Source organism: Protomyces lactucae-debilis, assembly GCF_002105105.1.
Source record: "Protomyces lactucae-debilis strain 12-1054 chromosome Unknown BCR37scaffold_32, whole genome shotgun sequence".
Classification (NCBI taxonomy): domain Eukaryota; kingdom Fungi; phylum Ascomycota; class Taphrinomycetes; order Taphrinales; family Protomycetaceae; genus Protomyces; species Protomyces lactucae-debilis.
In genome coordinates, this window is record NW_024468024.1 from 35,123 (window position 1) to 58,922 (window position 23,800).

Consider the following 23,800-nt stretch of genomic DNA (forward strand, 5'->3'; position numbering starts at 1 on the left):
AGGTATATCTGCTGGGTCAATACTCCCGAACGGTCTACCGCAAAATCTGCCGGGGCCTCCAGCTGGCGTGGCACTCCCAAATGGTGTACCGCAATCACTGCCGGGAGCTCCTCAGCTGCGATCTGGTGGTTTCCAAATCATGCTTCCAAGCGGTAAGCCCTGAAAAGTATACTCATCAGCTGACATTAGGTGAAAACGCTATCCAGTCAGTGGGACCGCTGCAACGGCTCCCTGCTGGAGCTCGGATGACATTCCTCTCGCAAGTCGCCCTGCAGGTCAACAGTGGACAACTGTTGTGTACTGCTACGGCTCTCTCGGGCGGCGGGCAGCTTACAATGAGGAGTGGTGATAGACATGTGTTCAACGCAGGCCAGCTGTGCATGTGCAGTGCAAGAGATAATGTCTTAATTAGCACAGCATAATGACATGACGAATGCACAAAATCTGCATGATGCATACATACTTATGTCCCAAGCATGCTGGCTCACTGCAATTTGTGATACTCATAGAAGTCCAAAGGCCACAATCAACTTATACAACTGCCCGGCCATGAAGGACGGGGCTTCCTACCTATCACTGTTTAGATTTGAAGTCAGTTTGAGCCTTCTGGAAGGAATCCTCGAGCTTGTCCGTCTCGGCCCGCAATTTGGGAGCAAAATCCGGGGTAGATCCGGCCTCTAGCTTCCTGCCGAGGCTGAGGGTGTTGACGACCAGTTTGTCCAATGCTGTCGAGACCTTTGGTCGCAAGGCATTGCTGAATGTCTTTTTCTTCGAGACGATCGAATCGAGTGTCTCTTGAATAACGGGCTCAGTATCGATAATCGCTTGTAGTACTGGCTGCGCTTTGACAGCATCCGTCAACTGAACACTTTCTGCATCGTCGTCCATACGCGCGATGGCAGTATTGACCGTTTTGGAAGCTGTGTTGATGGCAGACACACCGCTGAGCCCTCCATTATAGGCACTGACTGCCTTTGTCATGGCTTTCAGACTTGTCTGTAGAGTGCTCAAATCGCTAACAAGCCCTTCTGGCGTAGGTTCTCGTACTGCATCAGTCTCGACGGGTGCAGCTAAAGTGTATGAGCAAGCAAAGATGGTAAGTAGTTGTTGGACGAGCATCCCGAACTCTGAGGGATCCATTCTGGGGCTTCGTCCATCTTGTACTAGCGATAGAAACATCAAACATACAACGAAACCTCTGATGCAACTGATGTTTCGTCTGACATCGTTGACGCGGCGTCTGTTATTGTTTGCGGCGTTTCCCCAAACGACGCTGTTTCTGCAAAGTCTGTTGCTGTTTGTGGCGTCTCCAAATGCAAATTGAGCCCTCAGGAAATGCTGCAACATCCTGGACTGGTGGTTGAGCCCATGAATTCACGTTCCTCAGCCGGCGCTTTTCCCCAGACGCTTGGGACAAGAGTGTCACGCGTGGACATTGTATAATCAATCAGATTGCGACATGCCTCGCTTGTGGCAATACACGGTCGATCGAACTCTTCTTTCAGTGTGGCGACCTGTCTTTGAACTGATCGCAAACGCAGTTGAAGTAAGCCTTCTATCTCGCTCTCAGGACCAGCGACGGCCGATGGATAATGTTGGGGACTAGCTTGCTGTTGTTGTTGCAACGAGGTTAATCTTGCTAGATCTGGCGGAGGTTGTCGAACATCTCTAGAAATCGCATACTTTGCGAGCGATGACACAGGAGCGTCGCTGCCAAATAGCTGCTGCCGCCTCACAGCTATTTGGGGTACTCGACTACGCTTGGCTGTCCCATCGCCGCCTTTACCTGGAGATGTTTCGGCTGTGATTTTGACGACAAGCTGTGGAGCGCTGAAAGACATCAGATCAGGCGCGTCGTATGGAAGACCTTGAGTGCTCGTGACCTCCGACTTCTCTATACGAACGACGTCGTGATGCAGTCAATTTGTTTCGCTCTGAGATATTATAGTTTCAGTGCTGATGTTTCGTGATGTGTAGTCTCTGTCTGTATGTAGTGTCTGACACCGATCCATTGCTGCCATGACAGCCATCAGAGTCTCGAAGCTTCAAAATTCCCCTTTTGAGACGTCAAGAATACCCGATTCCTGGGAATACCTGAAGCGGCAGACATGAGACGACTTCCTCAATTCGAAGCACTGATTGCATATCATGAATTCCAAGACCAAGTTACAAGCTTTAGCAAGGCATATATACTCGTGTCCTTGCTCAACTTGACCATAGAGTGATCAGCCGCCGCAGCAGGCCCGCAATTCAAATGATCTGCAGGCGCTTTCGTCAAAGGGGTCAGTTAATCGTACTTGAAGTGATTGTTGGCGATCCAGACACGGCCATAACTTTCTGTTGAGCTCCTGAGATACGACACTTTGCACTCCATAACTTTCAGCAGCCACGACGCGATGCCATCCTTTTCATCGTCTTCACAAATTGACATGTCATAATAAAAGTAAGGGTCAGGCCTTATCGACAGCATCTCAATGGTCTATCCGACTGACACAGGAGCGAGCGCTTGATCATGACTACCTAGCTGGTGCGTCATCGTGTTGTCTACAAATTTCATCGCGTCGCAAAGATGCAAATTTCTACAACGACGTACGCAAGAAAAATAGCCATAGCCGGCTAAAGCACAAGCTACCATAGCCTGCTAAGTAGCCCATTTAGTACTACCAGGAAGCTTGTGAACTCGACTCACTAGCAAAGACTCATGGCTTCGCTTCTTGTGGATCTTTTACGCTGCGCTCTGAAGCCTCCGAGAGGATGCCTGCTCGCTATGCATGCTCGTACGCAAAATCCGCTTGCAGTCGCACATAGGGGATCTATGGCTCTTCATTCGAGCATCCGACGCTATAGCATGCCCACGCGCAAGTCACTGCCCTTTCTTGCTGAAGACCAGCAACCCAGCCGAGGAGAGCGAGTCTTTGTCGCAATGAGTGGCGGGGTTGACAGCTCTGTTGCAGCTGCCTTGCTCAAGCAGCAAGGGTTCGACGTGACAGGTATCTTTATGCACAATTGGCAGGATGATAGCAAGTCACCTGGTGGCTGCAGCTCCCAAAAAGATTGGCGTGACGTACAAAAAGTAGGAGATCACCTCAGGATCCCTATAGTCCGAGTCGATTTAAGCAAAGACTACTGGGTTCGCGTCTTCGAACCAGCATTGCGACAATTTGAACAAGGTGCGACGCCTAATCCTGATGTTGCTTGCAATTCCGAGGTGAAGTTCGGTGTTCTGCAAGAGGAGATTGCCAAACGGCGCTTAGTGAGTGCCGGCGAACGGTGGTGGTTCGCCACAGGCCATTACGCGCGAGCTGTCTTCGACTTCCGAGAGGGCAAAACACATTTAGTCAGGCCAGCGGACAGCAGTAAAGATCAAACATACTTTTTGTCGACCATCTCACAGGAAGCGCTATCAAGAACGTGCTTTCCGCTTGGACACCATACAAAGAACCAAGTCAGGGCCCTTGCAAAAGATTTCGGCTTACATGTCGCTAAGAAACCAGATTCACAGGGACTGTGTTTTGTATCACCGGAAACGAGTCGCTTTCGCGACTTCCTGTCATCTTTTTTGAAGCGCAGTGAGGTTAAGTACGTCGATACTCAAGGGAACTTGCTCTTGACTGCGAACACTGGACTTTGGTCAGCTACAATTGGAGAGAGGTCTGGTGTCCAACTAGACCAGGGAACACCGCACTTGCAGGGCAAGTGGTTCGTCGCAGAAAAAGACGTGGAGCAGGCGACAATCACTCTCGTGAAGGGCGCAGAGCATCCCAAATTGTACAAGATGGGTGCTGTTTCATCAGATTGGTCGTGGAGCAACTATCCTGGACTACCCGAAAATCTCTGCGTGCAGCTGCGACATCTACAGGAGCCAGTGCCTTGCATTGTACATGACTATGGTTCAGGCAAAGTTGGCGTATTCTTCCAAACGCCGCAACGCAGTGTTGTGCCTGGCCAGCACCTATCTGTGTACTCTGGCGATGTCTGTCTAGGCGGAGGCACTATTCTCTACAGTATTGAAGGCATGCGCGACGTGATTGAAGCTCTCAATGCGAGCCGTTGGGATAGTTTGCTGGCAAACTGACGTGTTGGTCCGTCTCAGCTGCTCTCATTTGCTGCAATACTTCAAGCAGACACAATTTTGGTTTCAGCATGGCAGCTAGACATGTTTCACACTGGAGCTTAAAAATGGGTCATGGCCATACACAACCGACCAATGACTTGGCGACGCGACACAGCACTTTTGCTTGGACCAATCTTGTTGCTGTTCTGGTTCTACAGTACTCGACTACGCATCATCGACATTTCTTTGATCGAGCCATCAACGGTAGCGTCCAACACACCCTCTTCCGTGGTCGAGAATGACAACTTACTTTTGGTCAACGTCTGGATCGGATCTCCCATGCCAGATTATTTCCCTGAGTTCATGCGGCGAATCAGTCTAAATCCGAGTCTGAGTTTCTTGATGGTATCGACGTATGATACGCCAGAATTCTGTCCTCGACGGGGCCAGTCCGTTTATTTCCAAGACACACGGCATCGCGTTTATTGTGCAGAGATGGAAGATATCATCCACGACGCGGCGCACGCAATGTGCAGAGACTGGGAATGCAGCGACAGAGATGAATTTTATCGTGTTCGACGTCACCTCGCCGACTATGTACAAATTGATGGTCAGGCATGGAACAATCTCAAGCCTTTATATCCGATTTTGTTCGGCCACCTGTTTAGGTCGCACTTTGAGCAGCACTTTTCGCACTGGTTTCGAATTGATCTGGACGTCTTTCTCGGGCGCTGGGACCTGTTATTTCCCAAAAGCGCGTTGGCGTACGATGTCATCACGTTTTCATCCGGTGGGCAAGCTAGCTGGACGCACATTTGGTTGAAGGGCTACCTCACTGGCTTCCGGAATGAGCCTCGTGTTGCCCGGCAATGGCTTCGAATGCACATGTTTGCAAATCCTGATCGATTCTGTCGGGCTTTCAACAGGCACACCTTTGATCGTATTCAGCGGCAAGGTGCTGCGGCAGACGAGGGTGCACAAACAATAGCCTTTATGCGAGATGCGCCATTATCGGATGATCTTAGCTGGGTCGTTCTACCTGGACTTCTCGCCGTTGATCTAGACTTGGAGGCGGATCCGAGTGCAATTGCCTTGGCCCACTTGGACATCCTCAGAGTTCCTGCAAGGTCTACAAGGAAGACTATCGAAGCGCTCACACTATTACCTGCATTCTCCGATGAGCCTGGTGTACGTGTTGGCATGGGCCAGCAGCTTCAGCTCACTCAAAAGTGTCAGATGTCGTGGCTGGCCCCTCAAGACCGGTTGTGCATCAAGAGGCCACCCAAGCACACTGCAATCAGTCGCATTCTCGACGCAGGCTTACAAGTACAAATTGCAAGAGATCGTCGAAGCGGATCAACGCCGAGCGAAATTACTGCCTCAGTCTTTCCAAGTCGTGGTCTTGGGTATGGCACGCACATCTTGGCCTACCATTTTCAAGCCTCGAAGAACCAAGGCTTGAATTATGGCCAACAGCAGGCTACAGACGAGATCCTTGTGGTTGGCAAGACTTTTGCGAGTCAGAGATGGTGGCTGGACCATGTAGATGCGCATGGAAGACGTCTTCGCAGGTACGGGGATTCTGTTGCTCCCTTGACGGAGCTGCGTGACTGACAGGTACTAGATGCCTTGACCCACCCCAGCCGAACGAGAAGAGATGGCAACCATACCGTACATGGCCGTCATCGGGAGCTTGATGTAGCTCTTGACCGCAACACGACCAGATTTGGCACAATCCATGGGTGTCCTCAATCGCTTCATGGCAAAGCCGAGCTATGAACATTGGCGGGCAGCGAAGCAAGTCCTACGCAATGTACAGCACACGAAGAACGTAGGTCTTGTCTTCAAGAACGGCGACTTGGAGTGCACGTTTCTTCAGATTCCGACTATGCTGGCGAGATTGGCAACAGCAAGTCAGCCACTGGCTACATCGTCATGCTTAGCCCGAATTGCATTTCTTGGAGCAGTCGGAAGCAAGAGGTCATTGCGCAGTCTATCACGGAGACGGCATATATCGGGCTGGCCAACGCGACAAAGGAGCTTGAATGGGTCAAAGTCATCATGCAACATCTACTGCGCGACTTCAGTGCCACCGACGCGCGATTGACATCGCATGTCCATGGCGACAAACAAGGTGCTATTGCCTTGGCAAATGATGCTCGTTTACATACTCGCACGAAGCACATACGGACGAAATATCATTTTGTGCGAGACTGTGTACGGCGTGCTCGCATGTCACTCGGATACGTTACCACTGGAGACATGATTGCAGATCTGACAACCAAAGCACTAAGTCGGCTGATGTCGCAAAAGTTTATGGCAATGCTCGGTCTTCGTCGCAAGCCTTGTTAGACTCATGGACGACAATGAACTAGGTGGACGTTGATTGTTTCAGGATTCCATTGATGATGCAACGGTCAGGGGGTTCAGCTGACACGCTGGCAAGTGGAGGATACAAATAGAGCAGGTGCGCTGCCCCTTATTCTAGTAAACTCTAAAGCAAGCAGACGCGTCTACGGTCTCATCTTGACAGCTACACCTGTTTCACGTTGAAGCTTAAGTGACGGGTTTCGAGCCATATACAACTGATCAATGATTCGGCGACGCGACGCAGCACTTTTACTTGGACCAATCTTGTTGCTATTCTCCTTCTACAATACTCAACCACGCCTCATCGACATTTCTTTCTTCAAACCACCAAGGGTAGCATCCTATACACCTTCTTTCGTAGTCAAGAATGGCAATGTGCTTTTGGTCAACGTCTGGACTGGATCTCCCATGCCAGATTATTTTCCTGAATTCATGCGGCGAATCAGTCTAAATCCGAGTCTGAGCTTCCTACTGGTTTCGACGTATGATACGCCAGAATTCTGTCCTCGACAGGGCCAGTCTGTGTATTTTCAAGATACACGGCATCGTGTCTATTGTGCAGAAATGGAAGATATCATCCACGACGCGGCGGAAGCAATGTGCAGAGACTGGCAATGCACTGGCAAAGATGAACTAGATCGTGTTCGACGCCACCTCGCCGACTATGTTCAAACTGGTGGTGCGACATGGAACAATCTCAAGCCTTTATATCCGACCTTGTTCGGCCACCTGTTTAGGTCGCAGTTTGAGCAGCATTTTTCGCACTGGTTTCGAATTGATCTGGACGTCTTTGTCGGGCGCTGGGACCTTTTGTTTCCCAAGAGCGCGTTAGCGTACGATGTCATCACATTTTCATCCGGTGGGCAAGCTAGCTGGACGCACATTTGGTTGAAGGGCTACCTCACTGGGTTCCGGAACGAGCCTCGTGTTGCTCGACAGTGGCTTCGAATGCACATATTTGCAAGTCCTGATCGGTTCTGTCTGACTTTTGACAGACACACCTTTGAGCGGCATTATCTGGCGGCAGATGAGGGCGCACAAACAGTAGCCTTCATGCGAGATGCGCCATCATCGGATGATGTGAGCTGGATCGTTCTACCTGGACTTCTCGCCGTTGATCTGGACTTGGCCGCGAACCCGAGTGCAATCGCTCTGACCCGGTCGGACATCATCAGAGTCCCTGCGAATTCCACAAGGAAGACCATCGAAGCGCTGGCATCGTTACCTGCATTCTCTGACGAGCCTGGTGTACGCGTTGGCGTTGGCCAGCAGCTTCAGCTCACTCAAAAGTGCCAGATGTCGTGGATGCCCCCTCAAGACCGATTGTGCATCAAGAGGCCACCGAACGACACTGCCATCAGTCGCATTCTCGACGCAGGCTTACAAGTACAAATTGCTAGAAGTCGTCGAAACGGGTCGTCGCCGAGCGTAATTACAGCCTCAGTCTTCCCAAGCCGTGGTTCAGGGTATGGCACGCACATCTTGGCCTACCATTTTCAAGACTCGAAGAAACAAGGCTTGAATTATAGCCAACAGCAGGCTTCAGACGAGATCCTTGTGGTTGGCAAGGCTTTTGAGAGTCAGAGATGGTGGCTGGACCATGTAGATGCAAGTGGAAAACGTCTTCGCAATTATGGGGATTCTGTTAACTCCTCGACGGAGCTGCGTGACTGACAGGTAGTATGCGCCTTGCACCAGGCAGGCAGGTCACTACTTTAATGTACATTGGTGACCACTGACGTGACTAGATGGGCTGACATTTGTGTGGGGCCGTCGGCGGCTCCACTTCGGCTGACAAGTTGACAGCTCACCAGCAAAACCAAATAGACAGACATAGATAGACACAGCATCCCTCTCCACGAATCAAGCATAGCTACTAGGCAGATATGAGTCTCGCCAAACGAGTCAAGTTCCTCATCTATTGCGTCAAGCAGCTGCCATTTGTCTTTTACTCGACCTTCCACTACTTCCTCCTGTCATCATTCCGCGATGCAAAGACCAGGCAGGAGCTCGCAGACTTGTCATTACGCATACACCTCGTGACACAAGTCATCAAGAAGTCCACTGAAGACGTTGATACAGTGACGCTAGAGCAAACACAGGGACTTCTTGGCGGGCCGCAGCCACCACGCAAACATGAAATTGCCGTTCCAGTCAAAATCACAAGCCAACAGCCAGCGGAGATTGAAGCAATGGTTGATGCTGCTGTGCTTGGAACCTGTCCCGAAGGAATAGACAAGCAACAATTACCCAAAAGCGTCTTTGCTGAGTGCAAGGCTGAATGGCAAGGGACGCGGTTGAACGACACGAACACCTACGAAAGTTATCTTGACGGCTGCAAAGACAAGGAGACTGTTCTATTGTACTTCCACGGTGGTGGGTTTATGTTTGGTACAGAAGAAGGCCATCGGTCGCTTGTAGCGCGCCTACAGAATCGTTTTCAGGGACGTGCGCTGTCTGTGCGGTATCGTCTTTCACCGCAAAATCAATTCCCGAGTGCATTGACAGACGCGCTTGCAGCATATCAGTATCTCTTGCATCCACCAGCCGATGCTGTGCATCAAGCGGTTTCTGCTAATCAGATCGTACTGGGCGGAGATTCGGCCGGTGGCAATTTGGCTATTGCCCTGTACACATTGCTTGTGCAGCAAAAGCAGCCTCTCCCTGCTGGACTTGTACTCATCTCGCCTTGGCTTGACCTGACACATTCCTTCCCGAGCTGTAGGACAAAGGAGCACGACTATCTGCCACCCATGTACCCTCGCGAGGCTGGAACACTGTTGAAACAGCACAGAGATTCGCCAAGCTGGCCTTTACAGGGGCGTACACGACAGGTATATACGAGTGATGAGCTGCTATTGCATCCGCTGGTATCACCCGTCCTCGTTCCTGAGCTGTGGAAGCGGCTGCAAGCGTCACCGAGGCTTTGCATTCAGATGGGGAGCCAGGAAGTTCTGCTCGATGAGAATCGCGACTTTGCTCGTGCGCTGACAGAGGTGAGTGACTGTCTGCTTTACGATGAGTACAGGTCCATGCCTCATGTCTTTCAAGTCTTTGGCGGCCAGCATAAGTCTGCCCTTGTGTCGCTTGATATCATGGCCAATTTCATCAAGCGGGCGACACTTGGCCAAGCGAGCGGTTCAGCTTTGTTCATGAGGGCACTACCGGATGTGATGGAATCACTTTATCATGACACGACATTACTGGCTGTGCGTAGTCTAGAGGAGAAGCAACAACAGATGCGAGCAGCCATTGCTGAGGCTGAAGCCCATAGACATCGCATGCTCGACCACAAGATCAGGCAGGCGCGGTTGTAATATGCGTTGACCTCGTTTTCATACCTACATAATGATACACTCCTTCTTGCCGCGCTTTGCAGATCTAGGCGGTTGATTTGGCACAGTGTCCTTGATCTGCCGCTGAGGCTGCATTGCTTGTTGTGTATGTCCTTGGAGTCCGGCATTGGCTCCTTGATGTGATGACTGCTGTTGTTGCTCTACTTGTTGTTGCTGTCGTCTCTGATGATCCCGTTCACGTCGGGCATAGTTTGCTTGCTCCTCATCCTGGAGTCGCTGTGCGACCGCCAAGTCGTCTTCTTCTTGCAGTGCTCTTGCGTACGCAGCATCTTCACTACCTTCTTGATGAGCTGGCGCGGGAGAAGGAGCTTGTTGGCCAAAAGCGTCCTCTTTGCGCGAGGACGACAGTACATCTCGAGGGACAAAGTCACTTGACAGCATGACCGAAGCCTCCCCCTGCGTCAATGATTCCCAGACAACATCGTCACCAGTGTGTGCATAGCCTGCATCCGAGACTAGACAAAAGAGACCATCCGACTCAAAGTGCTTGAGAAGCAGACTGAAGTGGGAGTTGTAGAAGAGGATGCGCAATTCCCCTGATTGCATACTCTCCCTTAACGCTTGCAGTCCAAATGCAGTCATACACGTTGCATGCGTATCAAACCACTGTTGAAGCAAGAGCGCCTGCTCGCCTTCTGGAGTCTGTGACTCGATATTGTTCAGGACAAATGCCTGAGCTGCCTCGTAGCCCTGTGCCCCTGGGCCATCTGTGAGAAGCTTGTAGGCATCTGACTCGGTCTCTGGGTCAGGCAGCCATGCATGAACCAATTGAGCCTCAAACGCCGCCATGATTTCTGGACCCTCTTTGAAAGCTGAGCTTGCATGAAACTGCGGGTTGACATCGAGCCCTTTGTGAAGATTGCCAAGTTTTGCAATCATGGTGAGATCGCTTGATTCTTGTTGTAAGAGATGGTCAGCAAGCAGCTGTGTCAAGTCGTCAGCTGCCAGCAGTCCACTTCTAGGGAGACGTAGTGAACCCGTCAAGGAGAGAAAGTTGGCGATGCTAAGAATTGGGCAGGGGCCATTTGCTGCTTGGCAGAGGATGGGCACGCGTTCGCCAAGAAAGGTGATACATTTGACGCGATAAGATGTAGAGGAGGGTCTACGTGAAGGAAGTCTTGGCGCAGATGCAGTGTTTGTCCTTTCAGGCTGGCTTTGTGCTTCATTGGCCATGTTCCCAGAGTGGTCGTCATGTTCAGATAGCTTAACTCCGATTTCGTCCGGCTGGCCTTGTAACCCAAGTGCTGGCGTACTTGGCGCAGAAGGCTCAGAATCATGGAGCGAAACAGAGGCAAGAGCAGACGCACTCATCTGGCTGCTTCTGCGTCGTGATGATTTGCGTGGCATAGGTGGCGCTGGTAGCTCTTGCATAGCAGCATCGGAAAGCATAGTGGACGCGGCTAATTCAGCAGGCCAAAGCGCAGAGGCCTTCTCTCAAGCAGCGAGGCAGGATCACGTCTTCTTTATAGCTTTCTCTCTGAGCAGATATGGAAGTGGACTCGCCAAGTCTTTGTGTTTGTCGCTCTCTTGGCGCGCCGGCTGAGCAAGAGAGCACACAGTCACAAAGCAGCACAGCAGCCAGCCAGCCTGTAGCATTGGGATTATCTACCTAGCACACATCGGACAAAGCCTTCTGTTCCCCCGCTTTAGAAGCCAAGACGCTGGACCTTCTCGAGCACTGCATCGTACTCGACCTCCGAGGAGTCTGTGGCCTGCACTTCGATGCCGACGCCGTTGAGTGCACGGCGGATTGTGTCCTTGCTCGAGGCAGACACCATCTTGCTCTTCACCTTGGCCGTGTCTGGTGCCCAAAAGATGAAGACGAGCTTGGAACGCACGCCGTCGCCGCCCTTTTCGTACTTGACATCGTACACGGCATAACGGCACTCATTCTCCGGCAGCTTGGCAGTGAAGTCCTCCCAGTCGCCGCTGTCGGACTTGTGCTCTACAACAATCTCGGTGTTGTTGCTGTTGAAGGTGTAGATGACATAGCGCAAGGTCTTGCCTGTAGAAGCCGAGTTAGCATGTTTATATGGATGTGATTTTGTTTTTGTACGCACCAAGTTTGAGCTCGTTGAAGGCTTTGACGCACTCGTCGCTGAGGATGACACCGGATGCGGGCTATAGATGTTAGCCATGGGCCGTGTGCAGAGTAGGAAGGCGGCCATGCATACCATGCTTTGCTCCTCTTGTGGTTGTTGTCTTGTGGGTTGATTTGGTGTTTGGGCGTCAGAGGTGAAGGAGCAGCAACCGGGAAGAAGTAGCTAGGAGCTATAGGTCTGGTAGCTATAGGTGTAGTACCAGGCAATCTCAGGCAGCAGTGGTATTCTCATAGACACAGTACACGCATCATGCACTGCTGCCTCTATCTCCGTCTCTCCTACACAGTCCGCAACATCAAACTCCAGCCAAATCAGCACGTCACGCCCTCGGTGGCCTTCGTGTTGAGCAAGAGAGCCACAATCAGAATGTACAGACCAAGCACCTCGCTGAAGATGAGGATGAGAATCATACCCACAAAGAGACGCGGCTGCTGGGCAACACCGCGCACACCGGCATCACCAACAATGCCAATCGCAAATCCAGCTGCAAGACCAGCAAGACCCACAGACAGACCTGCACCCAGCTGAATGAAGCCCGTGTACAGAGCTTGTTGCTGAGCAAGACCATCCGACACGAGCACAGACACCACGAGTCCATAAATGGCAATAATACCAGCCATGACAACAGGCACCACACACTTCATAATCTGGATTAATTAGCTTTCAACCATTTCAAGTCGTAATAGTGAGCGTACCAAGTCAGGTCTGAGGACACCCATCGCAGAGATACCAACGCCTAAGAGTGTTAGCCATGCACACTCTATTGTCTAGAAGAGGAAAGCATACCAGACTTGGCGGTGCCGTAAGCTGCGCCGAAGCAGGAAAAGACAATGGCAGCCGTACAACCCATGGCGCCAAAGAAGGGAGCATAGACAGGGCAGAGATCAGTCGACATGGTGATTTGCTTTGCTGTTGTCTACTGAAGTACGAGACCTTCGCTGTGCAGAAGCTGAGCGCGGTCGTCTCAAGAGCGAAAGATGACGATGGGAGTTAGGGTTAGGCGACCAACATAGAGTACCAGATTTGCTGTAGATGAGTTATAAAATAGCTGCTATATGCTACGGCAGATCCATGTGTACATCCACATCAGAGATTATACCCTCGCCCATTCGCAGAATCTCATCAAGCGTGCCCTGGATGTTCAGCTTGACCTGCAGTGAATCGCCCTCAGACTTGACGGGCATGGCATTGAAGCCAAGGTTTACCCGGAATCGCCACTGCGTCGTAGGATCACGCAGCTCGGGTCTGAGCATCAATCCAATTGCATGACCATCACCACCAAAGACCAGAAATGTATCACCAAAGAGTGCTTCAAGGTCATCAACAAAAAGCTTGTTGACTGGGTTCTCGCTGGAAATGTTCTTGTACACTTTTCCATGCTTGAGCTTCAGCACAATATCAAAGTCTGTCAGTGGCGTCTTGAACAGGTCGGCACCATGCTCACCCAATAAGTCAAAGGACGCTCTTGCAAGCTGCGTCATACGAAGAGCAGCAACCCGATCAACTTGAATATCGGTGGCCAAATCGTAAGCCCCATAAGCCAGCAGGCCTTTCAGCTGCATTGCAGGATCCGAATGCCGTATCTGCTTGAAGCGCTCTTGTAATGCATCACGCTGGGCTTGCGTCAGACTTTGATCAAGCTCCGCAACAACAGGCTCCTGCCGCCAATCCCAGTGAGCAAGGAACTGAATGACACGGAAGAAGCTCGAAAAGAGTGATTTGGGCTCTGCAAATGGGCTGATTTCGCTACTGAGAGCGTGAGCAGCCAAAAGCTCAATCAGATGCTGTGGAAAGTGACGTGACAACAAGTGCGCCGACACCCATCTGCTCAAAAGGCGAACCGTGCTGGCAAACATGGGGTGCTTCGAAGCGACATTCGCTATGCTCTGACGATGTAGCGTCGGAGTGACATACAGTGATTTGTAATCCCGCATAGCATCCATGTATCTGGTCTTGTCCGGCTGTGCTTTTTTCGACTCATTCTCGAGCAGTGTGTATTCTCGATCGAATTGAACCCGCAAGTTATAGAGGCTGCCAGATTCTGCTTGCACTTGCAGGAAGGACAAGTTACTGAGAGATTCTCCGTTGTAAAGAGTCACCTTGCTTTGTTCCAACCCGACTTGACATCGCACGACGCCCGGAATGGCCGAGAAACTTCGTTGACAACTGAGGAGCAAAGCAATCTTTGTTCGTTGGATAGCAGGAATGTGATCAGGCCAGCGAGCGCTCGACTCAAAGACAATGACACCGTCAAGTGTCGCGTGCGGCCCAAATGCAGACGATGTCCTTGATACTGTGGTGATGCGCAATGGCAGATCCTCAGCTTCTCGTGCCAGGCGGGCAATCTCTTCAAATTCTGCCATGCGCTGTTGTGCAATTTGGGCTTCTTGTTCAATTGACGCCTCATCAAATTGATCATATATTCGTTCAATCGAGCATTGCATATGCAACTTGAGAACATGCTGTAAGAGGCTCAACAATGGATCTTTCGAACTGAGCATGACGGTTTCCAGGATGCGGCCATCTTTGAACTTGCGAAGCTCCGACTCGGGACCCCAGAAGGCCCGAAACTGATTGGCATCTTCAGTGTTTGCTGCTGGTCCAAGCACCATGCCACTGCGTACAAGCTTCTCGTCATCAAATAACAATCCAAGGCGTGCACCATCTGCTTCTTGTTGAACATGTATGAGAGAGACTCTGCCAGGAGTTGCGCGTTTCACAACGCGATACAGCTTGGCGCAATCGACCGTTCCAGGGACATGAAAAGTGGCGTCAAAGTGAGCGGCATTGGCAACGCGTCGCAAAAACAAATTGGCAAATGCCTGTTCAATGCCGAAAGCTTCTGAACCAGCAGAATTGAGTCGATTGAGCACAAGATTGCACTCGTACTGCAGGTATAGCCTTTGCATTTCATTTGATCTGATCTGATGAAGAGCATCCCAAGTTGTCGTTTCAGCTAGCGTCACCATATATTGCAAAGTGGCTCGGAATAGAGCAAGTGGCGAATTTGGAACTTTCTGTTTTGCTTCTAGCGTCTGGCAAGTCGCCCATGACCATTGCGACAAGCTTATCGGCAGATCTCGCAGAGACAAAAATCGATGCGCCAAACGTAGGCTGTCGTCATAGCTAGACAAACGGGCCCGGATAGCATTTTCCTTTTCTTTGAACGTCAGTGTCGCTTGCAAGCAAAGCACTTCCTGATTATAATCTGGAGTTGGCCCTTCCACACTCCGGTCTGCATTTTTGCTAGCCTCCAACTTTGAGACGGGGAAGCTAACTTCATCAATGGCGGCCACAACCTGTATCCGAACATTGTCACGTACGATGATGAGCCTGCCATCCTCGAATGATGCGGTCATGCCAGCGGGCAAATGTGACTTGAGCCAATACAAGTAGAATGCCTGCTTGTAGAAAATGCGGTGATTTAGGTAATCTTTTTCTTGTATAACTCGAGCTGGAATTGTCGCATATAGTTCGACCAACGGAGGTTGATGCCGCATCAACACTGTCGAATACATTACAGTTGTCGGCGGTTCAAATTCAAAGTTGAGCTGCAAATCACTTGGTGGCTCGTGAGAGAACGGGATCCTTGTCCGATTCTTCTTAGCATGCTCCAGTAGAGCGTCAATCTTTTTGGCCTCTTGCGTAGGCATATCTTTGATAAGGCCCTCGACGTCCTTTGCAAGTTGCATCGCCGCAAGATGACAAGAGAGATCCTTCTGCCGAGGACGTAGCGTCTCGAGCAAGCCATCAGCTTGCATCTGCAATAAACCAGCACTAGCAACGAGCACATCGACGCGCGCAGGCGCCGCAGCGACAGTCTTGATCTTCTTCGGGGTAGGTGCGATGGGCACTTTTGGTACTGGAGTGTACTGCAACGACTCGGGCAGTTCAGTGGATGCATTTATGACTGCCCCAAGCTTCCTCTTGCGTGCACTCATATTGGACACGCCCGTCCTGCGACAGAGGATGGAGACCAGGCGCGCTTCATGGATTGCGGCCGTCGCATTTCAAAAAAGTCGAAAGATCGCACGCTCGAAGTGGCAGCCCATCTCGTCAGATCAGGAAAGTTCAGGGGACATTTTCCTACGCGACAAGCAAATAATGTACTTTGCATTCAGTTACATAGACAAGTAGGCATTAGAACGGATTGTGCAAGTACCTGCAAGCATCTAAGGTGGGCTGACTATTCACTCATCGGTCTCTTGGTCATCTCCATCGTCATTCGAAAAGCGTTTTGCAACAACCGCAGCTTCCGTGGCATCAGGCGCTGGCACTGTTGCAGGAGTTGTAGTCGCTCCTTCAAGCTTAATCGGAACACATCCTCCAAACGGGCCGGCGACGGCAGCGTTGCGGCACCTGACCATGCAAGTATCCTTGGAATTGCCCGCTGAACAGGCTGTCACATCTGCCGGGATACGCACGACCAAGGGGAAGTCCTGCACGCGGCCAAGGCCAAGTCCCAGGAAGCCAGGAACATTACGGGAGACTTGCATCGTCTTGAAAGTCTCACCGTCTGTGGAGAAGTCACACATGAAGGGACCAGCCCCGTCTTCGTTGATCTTGTGCACAGTCATCTCCAAATCGCCGCCAGCTTGCACGGTCGGCAATTGGCCATTGTTGCGGGCGGCCACTTTGTCAATCTCTTCGTTCATACTGAGAGCGCCAGCAAGACTGGTTTTTCCGCATGGACCTGCAGCGCCAGTCGTCACATCGCGGTCGCGAATCACGGATGTATCTGCCTGAGCAGCACGTCCGGCACTCCGGCGAGAGACCGAGTCGTCAATGCCAAGGGCTGTCCCAGCTACGTTGTTCGTTCCCATAGCCTTGACAATGGCACCATGTGCAGAGACAGAGGCTACAGCCAAGCTTGCGATGAGACCGATGTTGAGAAGCATTGCAATTGAATAGAGAGCACTTTATTGCCAACGAGCAATCTTCTTATAAGCCTGTACTTGATCAACGGTCACACACACAATGAAACGCTTCCGGTTGAGCAGCATTTCCAACGATAATAGTTTGGTCTGTGTTTCACGACTTGAGCCAGAGTGCACTATTTGCTGAGCAGTAGCGCTATGGGTTCATTAAGCGATGCCGCGTCCCTCAATACTAACATTCGACTTTGACTTACCGGAACCGCCAGTTTTGCTACCAAGTGTCTTCAATGTGCGTTTCATCTTCCTCATGGAGTCTCCGTCGCCTCCCCTGGGCATCATGGGTCGTAGCTCTTGCTGACGAACAGGCGCAATGTCGTATGCACGCTCGCCCCGTGGAATACTGGTGCCACCTTTTGACTTGAACTCTTTTTGTTGCTTGGACGTACCTTGCGATGCGTGATGGCCTGAGCGTTCGCCGGTGAAGATGGCATCTTGCACTTGCTTTGTGCGATGATTGGCCGATTTTTTGATGATGGGCCTTGACCATTCTGAGACAAGCCTGTCGGCGATCAGGCGGATCGACTCCTCAGGCTTCTTTGACTTTTTGTAAAACAAAACAATCTTGCCGACACCAGATTCGCGAAGATGATCCGTCTTGATTGGCAATCGAGACAAGGCGTCAAACAAGACACGCTGGATGTTGAGAGCTGGAAGCGAACGGTCTGGCAGTGGTTCGAGCCAATGTCTCACAGAGGTCAGCATGTTGTTGTCGAGAATACTGTCGTAGAGCATTTGACTGCGCAAAATCTTCTCCACCTCAGGAAGCATCTTAAGCTTTGCGCTTGCCACACGCTTCTCTGCATTTGCTTCTGCGTCCTGTTGCGCAGCCAGACGCATACGCTCAGTCAATAATATAATTTCATCATCCATAGCAGCAGCAATCTCCTCCTCATCCTTCTTGGCGCGCTTCTTGGCCGGAGCAATAGACTTGTCAATCATACGATCTAGGTCCCAAGCAGCAGCTGCGGCTGGATCCTCAGGCCGTGGCGGAACCTTCTTTCCCTTTTGCTTCTGCGGGCGTGCATCGTCGTCACTGTAAATTTTGCCCTCGTCGCCATCACTGGAACCAGAATTGCGCCTCTTCCGAGCCTTGTCTTTGCGCTTCTTGAATGAAGGTAGATTGTACACGGCGGGCTCATCTGTTGCATTATTTTGAGCGCCGCTGTCGAAGTCTCTAAACTGTTCCTCATCCAAATCGGAGAGTTCGCTGTCGCTGTCGCCAAAATCACCGTTTGCATTGGCAGATGTGATGGCGGAACTATCAGTAGGGATGGGTTGCTCAGGCGCTTCTTCCGGTTGGTCGTCGCTGTTGTCGTCTGATTCTGGTTGCATGCTCGCTGCAGCTTGCTCTGCTTCGCCGCTTTCGGGAGACTGCACCGTATCCTCTGTGCGCTCTTCTCCCGTGAATGCAGGCAGTTCGTTGGTGGTCATGACCTGGTCTGCCATGGCTACAGGGCTTGTATAGGGCGGCCTGGGATGGGAATAATGTTGCAGCTGTGTGGTGTTGTGCAGAGATGGCGTGAGAGGACGAAGAGGAGGAAGCGACATAGAACACAGTAAAGCACTACAAGACAAGGCAAATACAGGCAGCAGAGATGGTGAGGAGAAGCAGGCCCAAGCAAGGGCAGTAGGCAATCGATCAGGCACTAACTGGCAGTTCAACGGACAAGGAGGCCCTTCACCAGTACGCGCAGCAGTCAGATGACATATCATGAGACTAATCACTTCTACAGGCAGAGATGGAACGCGCAAAGCGAGAGTCCCGAGCAAACCTGCAGTGGGGACTTGGTGTAGCGACTGTACTCTACTCGACGCCGTGGCTCATTGAGTTCATCAAGGCACAGCTACCTTGAGCAAGATGCAAGTTGCGATGGATCCTCCCCGTAGACAGCAATCAGTGAAGATTACGATCGGCATGTACTACACACATCACTAGCACTATGCAGCAATAGCATCATCCTCCTACTCCCAAACAGACTGAGCCAGAATCCTATCTCTTCTGTCTCTTCCGTGCATGCTTTTGTCCCATGTGAGCTCCTCCCATATTTTTCTCTTTGCGCGACAAAATGCAACAGACGGTACTCAACACCCTCTCCTCGCAGGAATCATGCCCAAGGACAGCCAGTCGCAGCTCAAGCGGCTCAAGACAGCCCTCAGAGAGAGTGGCATCTCCCGAGCCGGCCCAAAATCCAAGTCAAAGCAAGGACAGCCGCAGAAGACCCGTGCCGACAGACAAAAAGCCCTCGATGGTATTCGCGAGCGCTTCAATCCTTATGAGCAGCAGGTCAATAAGACAAAATTTGCTGTCGGTGGACGCAGGCTCAAGGGCGATGTCGGCAGGCCTGGTCAGTCTGCATCTGTTGCAGAGCGCATGCGAGAGGAGACACTAGGCGCACAGAGAGCGATGCGTGGTCGCGTGGGCGGCGTGCTCGATAGACGGTTCGGCGAAGGCAGAGCAGACTTGACTCCAGAACAGATCCAATTGGAGAGGTATACGCGCGAGCGGCAGAAGTCCAAGAAGAGGCCTGGCTTCTCACTCGAAGACGAAGAAGATGGTCTGACCCATTTGGGCCAATCGCTCTCTACGATGGACGACTTCGGACCTGCGCCTCTCTCAGATGACGAAGATATGGGTGCTGAAGTTGTTGCACGGACCAACTTTGGTGGCTTTGACGAACAGCTTGAAGAGGACGAGATTATGGGCGACGATGGTCAAAAACGGAAAAAGACCAAGGCAGAAGTCATGCAAGAGATTATCGCCAAGTCAAAAGCAGGCAAGTACGAGCGGCAAAAACAAGCAGACGAAGACGCGGACGAACGAGAGGCACTCGACGCCGAGCTCGAAGATCTGCAGATGCTCCTTGCAGATTCTCAGCAAAAGAAGCCAAAGCAAGCAGACGGAGTCAATCCCGAACGGCTCAAGGCGATACAGGAAGACACGGAATATGACAAGGCTGTTCGCGAACTCATCTTTGATCGACGTGCCAAGGCATCAGACAGAACCAAGACTGAAGAGGAACTGATTGAGGAAGAGGCCAAGGCATTGCACGAGAAGGAAGAAGCTCGAATCAAGCGTATGCGTGGAGAAGTGGTTGAAGCTGCGTCAAGTAGAGAAGGCAAACGGAAACGACACGCGCAGGGCGATGATTTAAGCGATGACTTTGCGAGCAGCGATGAAGAAGCAGACTTTGGCGATGGTGTCAATGCTGCTGGTGTACAGGTTGTGGACCTCAGTGATGCTGATGAAGGCTCAGATGAACAAGACGATGAGTTGAACGATGAAGACGACGTGGAGGCCAGCGATGATGAGGGAGAAGACGCTGGCATAGACGTCGAAATGGCAGGCTCCGAGATTGACGAAGACGAGACTGACGGCTCAGGTTCAGAAGCTTCTGAAGACGAAGACGAAGACGAATACGAACTTCCTTCTGACGCCCTTGTTGCCGCCGCTCAGGCAGAGCTCGCCAGGCGCGCCAAACTCGCGAGTAAAGCAACACATCAAGCTGACGACCTGGCAAAGCCCAGCAAGCCCACCAAAACGAACAAAGCCAAAATTGCACTTGACGAGCAAGCCGTGGCTCAGCCAGTGGCCGTCATCAACGATGCAAGCAAACTCAAGTTCACTTACCCGTGCCCTTCCACAATGGCTCAGTTGCTCGAGATTTTGGACCCACTCAGTGAACAAGATAAGCAGACGGCAATTCACAGAATACGTGTTCTCCATCACCCAAGGCTCAATCCTTCAAATGGCGAGAAGCTTGCGAAGTTCCTTGTCTTGCTCGTCGACTATCTATTGCTGCCATCGACTGATCGGCCTCTCATCGACTACTGCACGATCCAAGTCCACGATCTCGCGAGCAAGTATTGGGAGCCTGCAACGCTCCACTTTTTGAGCATTATCGAGAGCTTACGGCAACGCACATACACGACTCTCTCTTCAAAAATATGGTCCACAGAAGATCTCAAGCTATACAGTTTGATTGGTAGTGTTTGGTCTGTTTCAGATGCCTACCACAAGGTGGCGACCCCAGCCTTGCTGTTGGCCTCTCAGTACTTGTCGCAGAATGCGGTCGCCTCAGACCATGCGCAACAGGTCAAGCTCTCTCTTTGCAGCATACTACTATCTTGGGTGAGTTTCTCGAAAAGGTTGTTGCCTGAAGTCATCTATGTCTTGCAACAGACATTACAGCGCTATTTGGATGACGCTGCAGAAACACCAGCGCGACTCACGCTGGGAAGCAAGGCATCGAAAGCGACGCTGTACCAGTCGGCAGCCGAGCTGTCGATGCGATACGCTCAATTGTACACAAGTCTTCCTGGGTTCCCTGAATTGTTTGCTGGCATCTGTGCTAACAATGGGGCTCTCCTTGCTGGCCACCCAACCGCACGGACAGCCTTGCTCAAAGCGATTACCAATGTGAAGCAGATTCGGCGTCCTCTCGCATTACAGCAGCACCGTGCCGTACCCATTGCTCAGTTGGCGCCCAAATTCAGCGATGGCTTCTCGCTTGATCGCAAATCGACGCTTGATCGTGATGACCCGAGACAGCAGGATGCCAAGCTGAAGGCTGAGCTGCGTGATGCTCGACGAGGCGCTGTGCGGGTGCTGAGGCGAGATGCGGCGTTTGAGGCACGACAGCAGGCCAAGGAGAAGAAGAGCAAGTCCAAGCAGTACACAGCGAAGATGGGCAAGATTGAAAACAGACTCCGGGATGCTACGTACTAGATAGATACTCTACTTACAGCTTGGCAATCTTCTCCACCATCTTCTCTGCGTACATCTCGTCAATCTCCTTCTTGTAGAATTTGGCGGCCTGTGAACGCTTGACCTTCATGGTCGGTGTAACGAGGTCATTTTCGAACGTGAAGGGTTCGACAGTCATAAAGACACGCTTGATCTTCTCAAAGCCTGCGAGCTTACCTTTTGTGCTGTTGGCCTCGCAAATCTTGAGGTAGGCATCCTTCACCTTCTTTTCCTGGCACGCCTGCTTGACGGCCTCAATATCGGTTGGGTTGATTTGCCTGTTGAGGATCTTGCTCGCCCAAGGTGCAAACTCATCTGGGTTGACACCTGCAATAGCAACCAAGTATGACTCCTCAGAATTGCCGTGCACCATGATTTGTGCAGCAATCGGGGAACTCAACAAGTAGTTTTCGATCTTCTCTGGTGCGACGTATTCGCCTTGAGCGAGCTTGAAGAAGTTTTTGACACGATCAATCATGCCGAATCTGCCCATGGAATCCACTTGGAAGACGTCGCCCGTCATGAACCATCCATCCTCGGTGATAGCCTCGGCAGTCTTGACAGGATCCTTGAGGTACTCGCGGAATCGATTGGGTCCACGAATCCAAAGCTCTCCTCGTGGGTTGGGCTTGTCCTCGATGGTGTAATTCATGGAGGGCACCGAACGCAAGCAAAACTCGTTGAGAACCATAGGAGGACCACAGTGTCCAACAGAGCAATCTTTTGGCAGAGCAACACAAGCAGTGGCGTTGGTTTCAGTGAGTCCGTAACCGTTCACAATACTGCAGCCCAGTGCACACTGCAGGAAGCGGTAGTCGTCGTGCGAGATGGGCGCAGAGCCGGAAGAAATGACCTTGAGGTTACCACCAAAGATCTTCTTAATCTTGGCACACCAAACACGGTCCCACAAAATGTGCGTGTTGTCGCCACCTGCCTCAATCTTTGCATTCTTGGCAGCGAATGCTGTCCTGGAGATGGCGCCAGCAACACCAGGGGCATAGATGGTTTGTGCTCGGATGGCAGCGGCGAAACGCGAGAGGATACGTGGCACGGATGGGAAGATGCTTGGCTTGAGCAGCTGCATGTCTTCAACGATGGCAAGAATATCACCGTGAGAGTAGCCAATAGCACCACCAGCGTAAAGCATACCATTGTCGATGGAGCGTTGGTAGCAATGCGCCAGGGGCAGTACAGAGAAGGCAATGTCATTGGGTCCAGCGCCTGTGGCTGCACCAGAGGCAAGCGAAGAAGCTGGCACTGTGTGGTGAGGCAACATAGCACCCTTGGGGTTGCCTGTTGTGCCGGACGTGTAGTTGATGGTCCAGATGTCGTCCATCTTGGGCATGTTGTGAGCACGCGGGAACTGGTTGCCGAGTTGTTCGAGCTGCTTGAAGCTCATAATCTGGACATCCTTTTCCTTGCCCCAGGATTGGAGGAGCGAGGCCTTTGTGTGACCTGCTACCTCGCCGCTGTCGAGCTCGTCCATGGTAACAATGACTCTGACCTTGGGCATCTGGTGCTTGATAGCCAAGAGTTGTGCAACGTGGTCGAGAGAGCAAATGATCATCTCCATCTCACAGTGGTTGACGATGTACTGGGTCGAGTCGCCGCCGAGGGTATCATAGAGGGCAACAGAAATAAGGTTTTGGGAAGCACAGCCGAGATCTGTGATGGTCCATTCAGGTCGGTTCTTGGCGAAGATACCAACACAGTACTGAGAGGTTTTGCCTGAGAGGGACTGACATGATTAGATGACTGAGAGGAAGAGAGGGTGCGCAATGCTTACGTTCTCGTGGAGCTTGACGATACCCGAGCCAATGGCGTCCCTGCGCTTTGCAACTTCCTCGTAGGTCTGCCAGACGTACTTGCCCCATGTCTTTGTTGCTGGGTCGTAAGGACGGTGGCCGAGACACTTGAGCTTGGCTGACTTTGCAAGGCCGCGTGCGAATGCTTCATAGGCGGTGGTCACTTTGTAGTCGTCTGTGCCGAGCACTGCATCTGGGAACTTTGCATTCTTGTAGATAGGTGTCCTACCTGGCAAAGCCGAGCCTGGTACGGTGATGGACTGTTGCGTTAGTCCGGGATTGGGAGGTGAGATTGGAGCATACCATTGGCCGCTGGAGGGAGAATTCGGTCGCATCGAATCCCTTGATGAAGACTGCATCGGAGGGCAGACCTGTGGGTCCGTTTGGGTAGTCTGCGGTACTCATGCTGCGTTTGCTGAGGAGCAAGAGACT

At 51.6% G+C, this 23,800-nt stretch overlaps 14 protein-coding genes across 14 annotated transcripts; 5 read left to right on the plus strand and 9 right to left on the minus strand.

Annotated features, from left to right (window-relative positions):
* Nucleotides 1-573: 573 nt before the first annotated feature.
* BCR37DRAFT_395893 (uncharacterized protein) lies at nucleotides 574-1,140 on the minus strand (the record flags this gene model as incomplete). The annotated part of the gene is made up of 1 exon (XM_040871683.1): nucleotides 574-1,140. One exon carries the CDS (start codon nucleotides 1,138-1,140, stop codon nucleotides 574-576), a length of 567 nt encoding a protein of 188 aa, XP_040721907.1.
* A 188-nt stretch (nucleotides 1,141-1,328) lies between these two features.
* Nucleotides 1,329-1,841, minus strand: BCR37DRAFT_389979 (uncharacterized protein; the record flags this gene model as incomplete). Its single annotated transcript, XM_040870791.1, has 1 exon — nucleotides 1,329-1,841. One exon carries the CDS (start codon nucleotides 1,839-1,841, stop codon nucleotides 1,329-1,331), a length of 513 nt encoding a protein of 170 aa, XP_040721908.1.
* Nucleotides 1,842-2,923: 1,082 nt separating this feature from the next.
* On the plus strand, nucleotides 2,924-4,075 carry BCR37DRAFT_352844 (tRNA-specific 2-thiouridylase; the record flags this gene model as incomplete). Its single annotated transcript, XM_040868158.1, has 1 exon — nucleotides 2,924-4,075. One exon carries the CDS (start codon nucleotides 2,924-2,926, stop codon nucleotides 4,073-4,075), a length of 1,152 nt encoding a protein of 383 aa, XP_040721909.1.
* Nucleotides 4,076-4,393: 318 nt separating this feature from the next.
* BCR37DRAFT_389981 (uncharacterized protein) lies at nucleotides 4,394-5,668 on the plus strand (the record flags this gene model as incomplete). Its single annotated transcript, XM_040870792.1, has 1 exon — nucleotides 4,394-5,668. The coding sequence occupies one exon, from the start codon at nucleotides 4,394-4,396 to the stop codon at nucleotides 5,666-5,668; it is 1,275 nt and encodes a 424-aa protein (XP_040721910.1).
* Nucleotides 5,669-6,658: 990 nt separating this feature from the next.
* BCR37DRAFT_384626 (uncharacterized protein) lies at nucleotides 6,659-8,148 on the plus strand. The gene has a single exon (XM_040870273.1). The coding sequence runs from the start codon at nucleotides 6,833-6,835 to the stop codon at nucleotides 8,096-8,098; it is 1,266 nt and encodes a 421-aa protein (XP_040721911.1). The 5' UTR covers nucleotides 6,659-6,832; the 3' UTR covers nucleotides 8,099-8,148.
* Nucleotides 8,149-8,310: 162 nt separating this feature from the next.
* On the plus strand, nucleotides 8,311-9,741 carry BCR37DRAFT_395897 (alpha/beta hydrolase fold-domain-containing protein; the record flags this gene model as incomplete). Its single annotated transcript, XM_040871684.1, has 1 exon — nucleotides 8,311-9,741. The coding sequence occupies one exon, from the start codon at nucleotides 8,311-8,313 to the stop codon at nucleotides 9,739-9,741; it is 1,431 nt and encodes a 476-aa protein (XP_040721912.1).
* A 12-nt stretch (nucleotides 9,742-9,753) lies between these two features.
* On the minus strand, nucleotides 9,754-11,654 carry BCR37DRAFT_228451 (uncharacterized protein). The gene has a single exon (XM_040866489.1). The coding sequence runs from the start codon at nucleotides 11,167-11,169 to the stop codon at nucleotides 9,766-9,768; it is 1,404 nt and encodes a 467-aa protein (XP_040721913.1). The 5' UTR covers nucleotides 11,170-11,654; the 3' UTR covers nucleotides 9,754-9,765.
* Nucleotides 11,298-12,102, minus strand: BCR37DRAFT_228278 (cofilin). Its single transcript, XM_040866488.1, has 3 exons — nucleotides 11,955-12,102; nucleotides 11,841-11,901; nucleotides 11,298-11,785 (listed from the first exon to the last, which is right to left on the minus strand). Exons 1-3 carry the CDS (start codon nucleotides 11,955-11,957, stop codon nucleotides 11,427-11,429), a joined length of 423 nt encoding a protein of 140 aa, XP_040721914.1. The 5' UTR covers nucleotides 11,958-12,102; the 3' UTR covers nucleotides 11,298-11,426.
* A 91-nt stretch (nucleotides 12,103-12,193) lies between these two features.
* Nucleotides 12,194-12,777, minus strand: BCR37DRAFT_403931 (V-type ATPase; the record flags this gene model as incomplete). The annotated part of the gene is made up of 3 exons (XM_040872044.1): nucleotides 12,194-12,529; nucleotides 12,578-12,618; nucleotides 12,669-12,777. 3 exons carry the CDS (start codon nucleotides 12,775-12,777, stop codon nucleotides 12,194-12,196), a joined length of 486 nt encoding a protein of 161 aa, XP_040721915.1.
* Nucleotides 12,668-15,856, minus strand: BCR37DRAFT_384628 (Nrap protein-domain-containing protein). Its single transcript, XM_040870274.1, has one exon. It carries the CDS (start codon nucleotides 15,821-15,823, stop codon nucleotides 12,941-12,943), a length of 2,883 nt encoding a protein of 960 aa, XP_040721916.1. The 5' UTR covers nucleotides 15,824-15,856; the 3' UTR covers nucleotides 12,668-12,940.
* Nucleotides 15,857-15,884: 28 nt separating this feature from the next.
* BCR37DRAFT_228243 (uncharacterized protein) lies at nucleotides 15,885-16,873 on the minus strand. Its single transcript, XM_040866485.1, has one exon. The coding sequence runs from the start codon at nucleotides 16,778-16,780 to the stop codon at nucleotides 16,073-16,075; it is 708 nt and encodes a 235-aa protein (XP_040721917.1). The 5' UTR covers nucleotides 16,781-16,873; the 3' UTR covers nucleotides 15,885-16,072.
* Nucleotides 16,874-17,254: 381 nt separating this feature from the next.
* On the minus strand, nucleotides 17,255-17,656 carry BCR37DRAFT_333687 (TFIIS helical bundle-like domain-containing protein; the record flags this gene model as incomplete). Its single annotated transcript, XM_040867113.1, has 1 exon — nucleotides 17,255-17,656. A coding segment is annotated over one exon (402 nt), but the record flags the coding sequence as incomplete, so codon positions are not given.
* A 1,252-nt stretch (nucleotides 17,657-18,908) lies between these two features.
* On the plus strand, nucleotides 18,909-21,545 carry BCR37DRAFT_372796 (nucleolar protein 14; the record flags this gene model as incomplete). The annotated part of the gene is made up of 3 exons (XM_040868361.1): nucleotides 18,909-19,899; nucleotides 20,083-20,304; nucleotides 20,407-21,545. Exons 1-3 carry the CDS (start codon nucleotides 18,927-18,929, stop codon nucleotides 21,543-21,545), a joined length of 2,334 nt encoding a protein of 777 aa, XP_040721919.1. The 5' UTR covers nucleotides 18,909-18,926.
* Nucleotides 21,546-21,558: 13 nt separating this feature from the next.
* On the minus strand, nucleotides 21,559-23,703 carry BCR37DRAFT_352897 (uncharacterized protein; the record flags this gene model as incomplete). The annotated part of the gene is made up of 2 exons (XM_040868160.1): nucleotides 21,559-23,301; nucleotides 23,350-23,703. 2 exons carry the CDS (start codon nucleotides 23,701-23,703, stop codon nucleotides 21,559-21,561), a joined length of 2,097 nt encoding a protein of 698 aa, XP_040721920.1.
* Nucleotides 23,704-23,800: the final 97 nt, after the last annotated feature.

Bases quoted from the DNA above. Each gene is read 5' to 3' on its own strand.
- BCR37DRAFT_228278 (XM_040866488.1), bottom strand. The intron at 11,786-11,840 runs GTGCGTACAAAA...CGGCTTCTACAG, and splicing joins CTTCAACGAGCTCAAACTTG to GCAAGACCTTGCGCTATGTC.
- BCR37DRAFT_384628 (XM_040870274.1), bottom strand. From the start codon at position 15,823: ATGAGTGCACGCAAGAGGAAGCTTGGGGCAGTCATAAATGCATCCACT.
- BCR37DRAFT_228243 (XM_040866485.1), bottom strand. From the start codon at position 16,780: ATGCTTCTCAACATCGGTCTCATCGCAAGCTTGGCTGTAGCCTCTGTC.
- BCR37DRAFT_228451 (XM_040866489.1), bottom strand. From the start codon at position 11,169: ATGCTTTCCGATGCTGCTATGCAAGAGCTACCAGCGCCACCTATGCCA.
- BCR37DRAFT_384626 (XM_040870273.1), top strand. From the start codon at position 6,833: ATGCCAGATTATTTTCCTGAATTCATGCGGCGAATCAGTCTAAATCCG.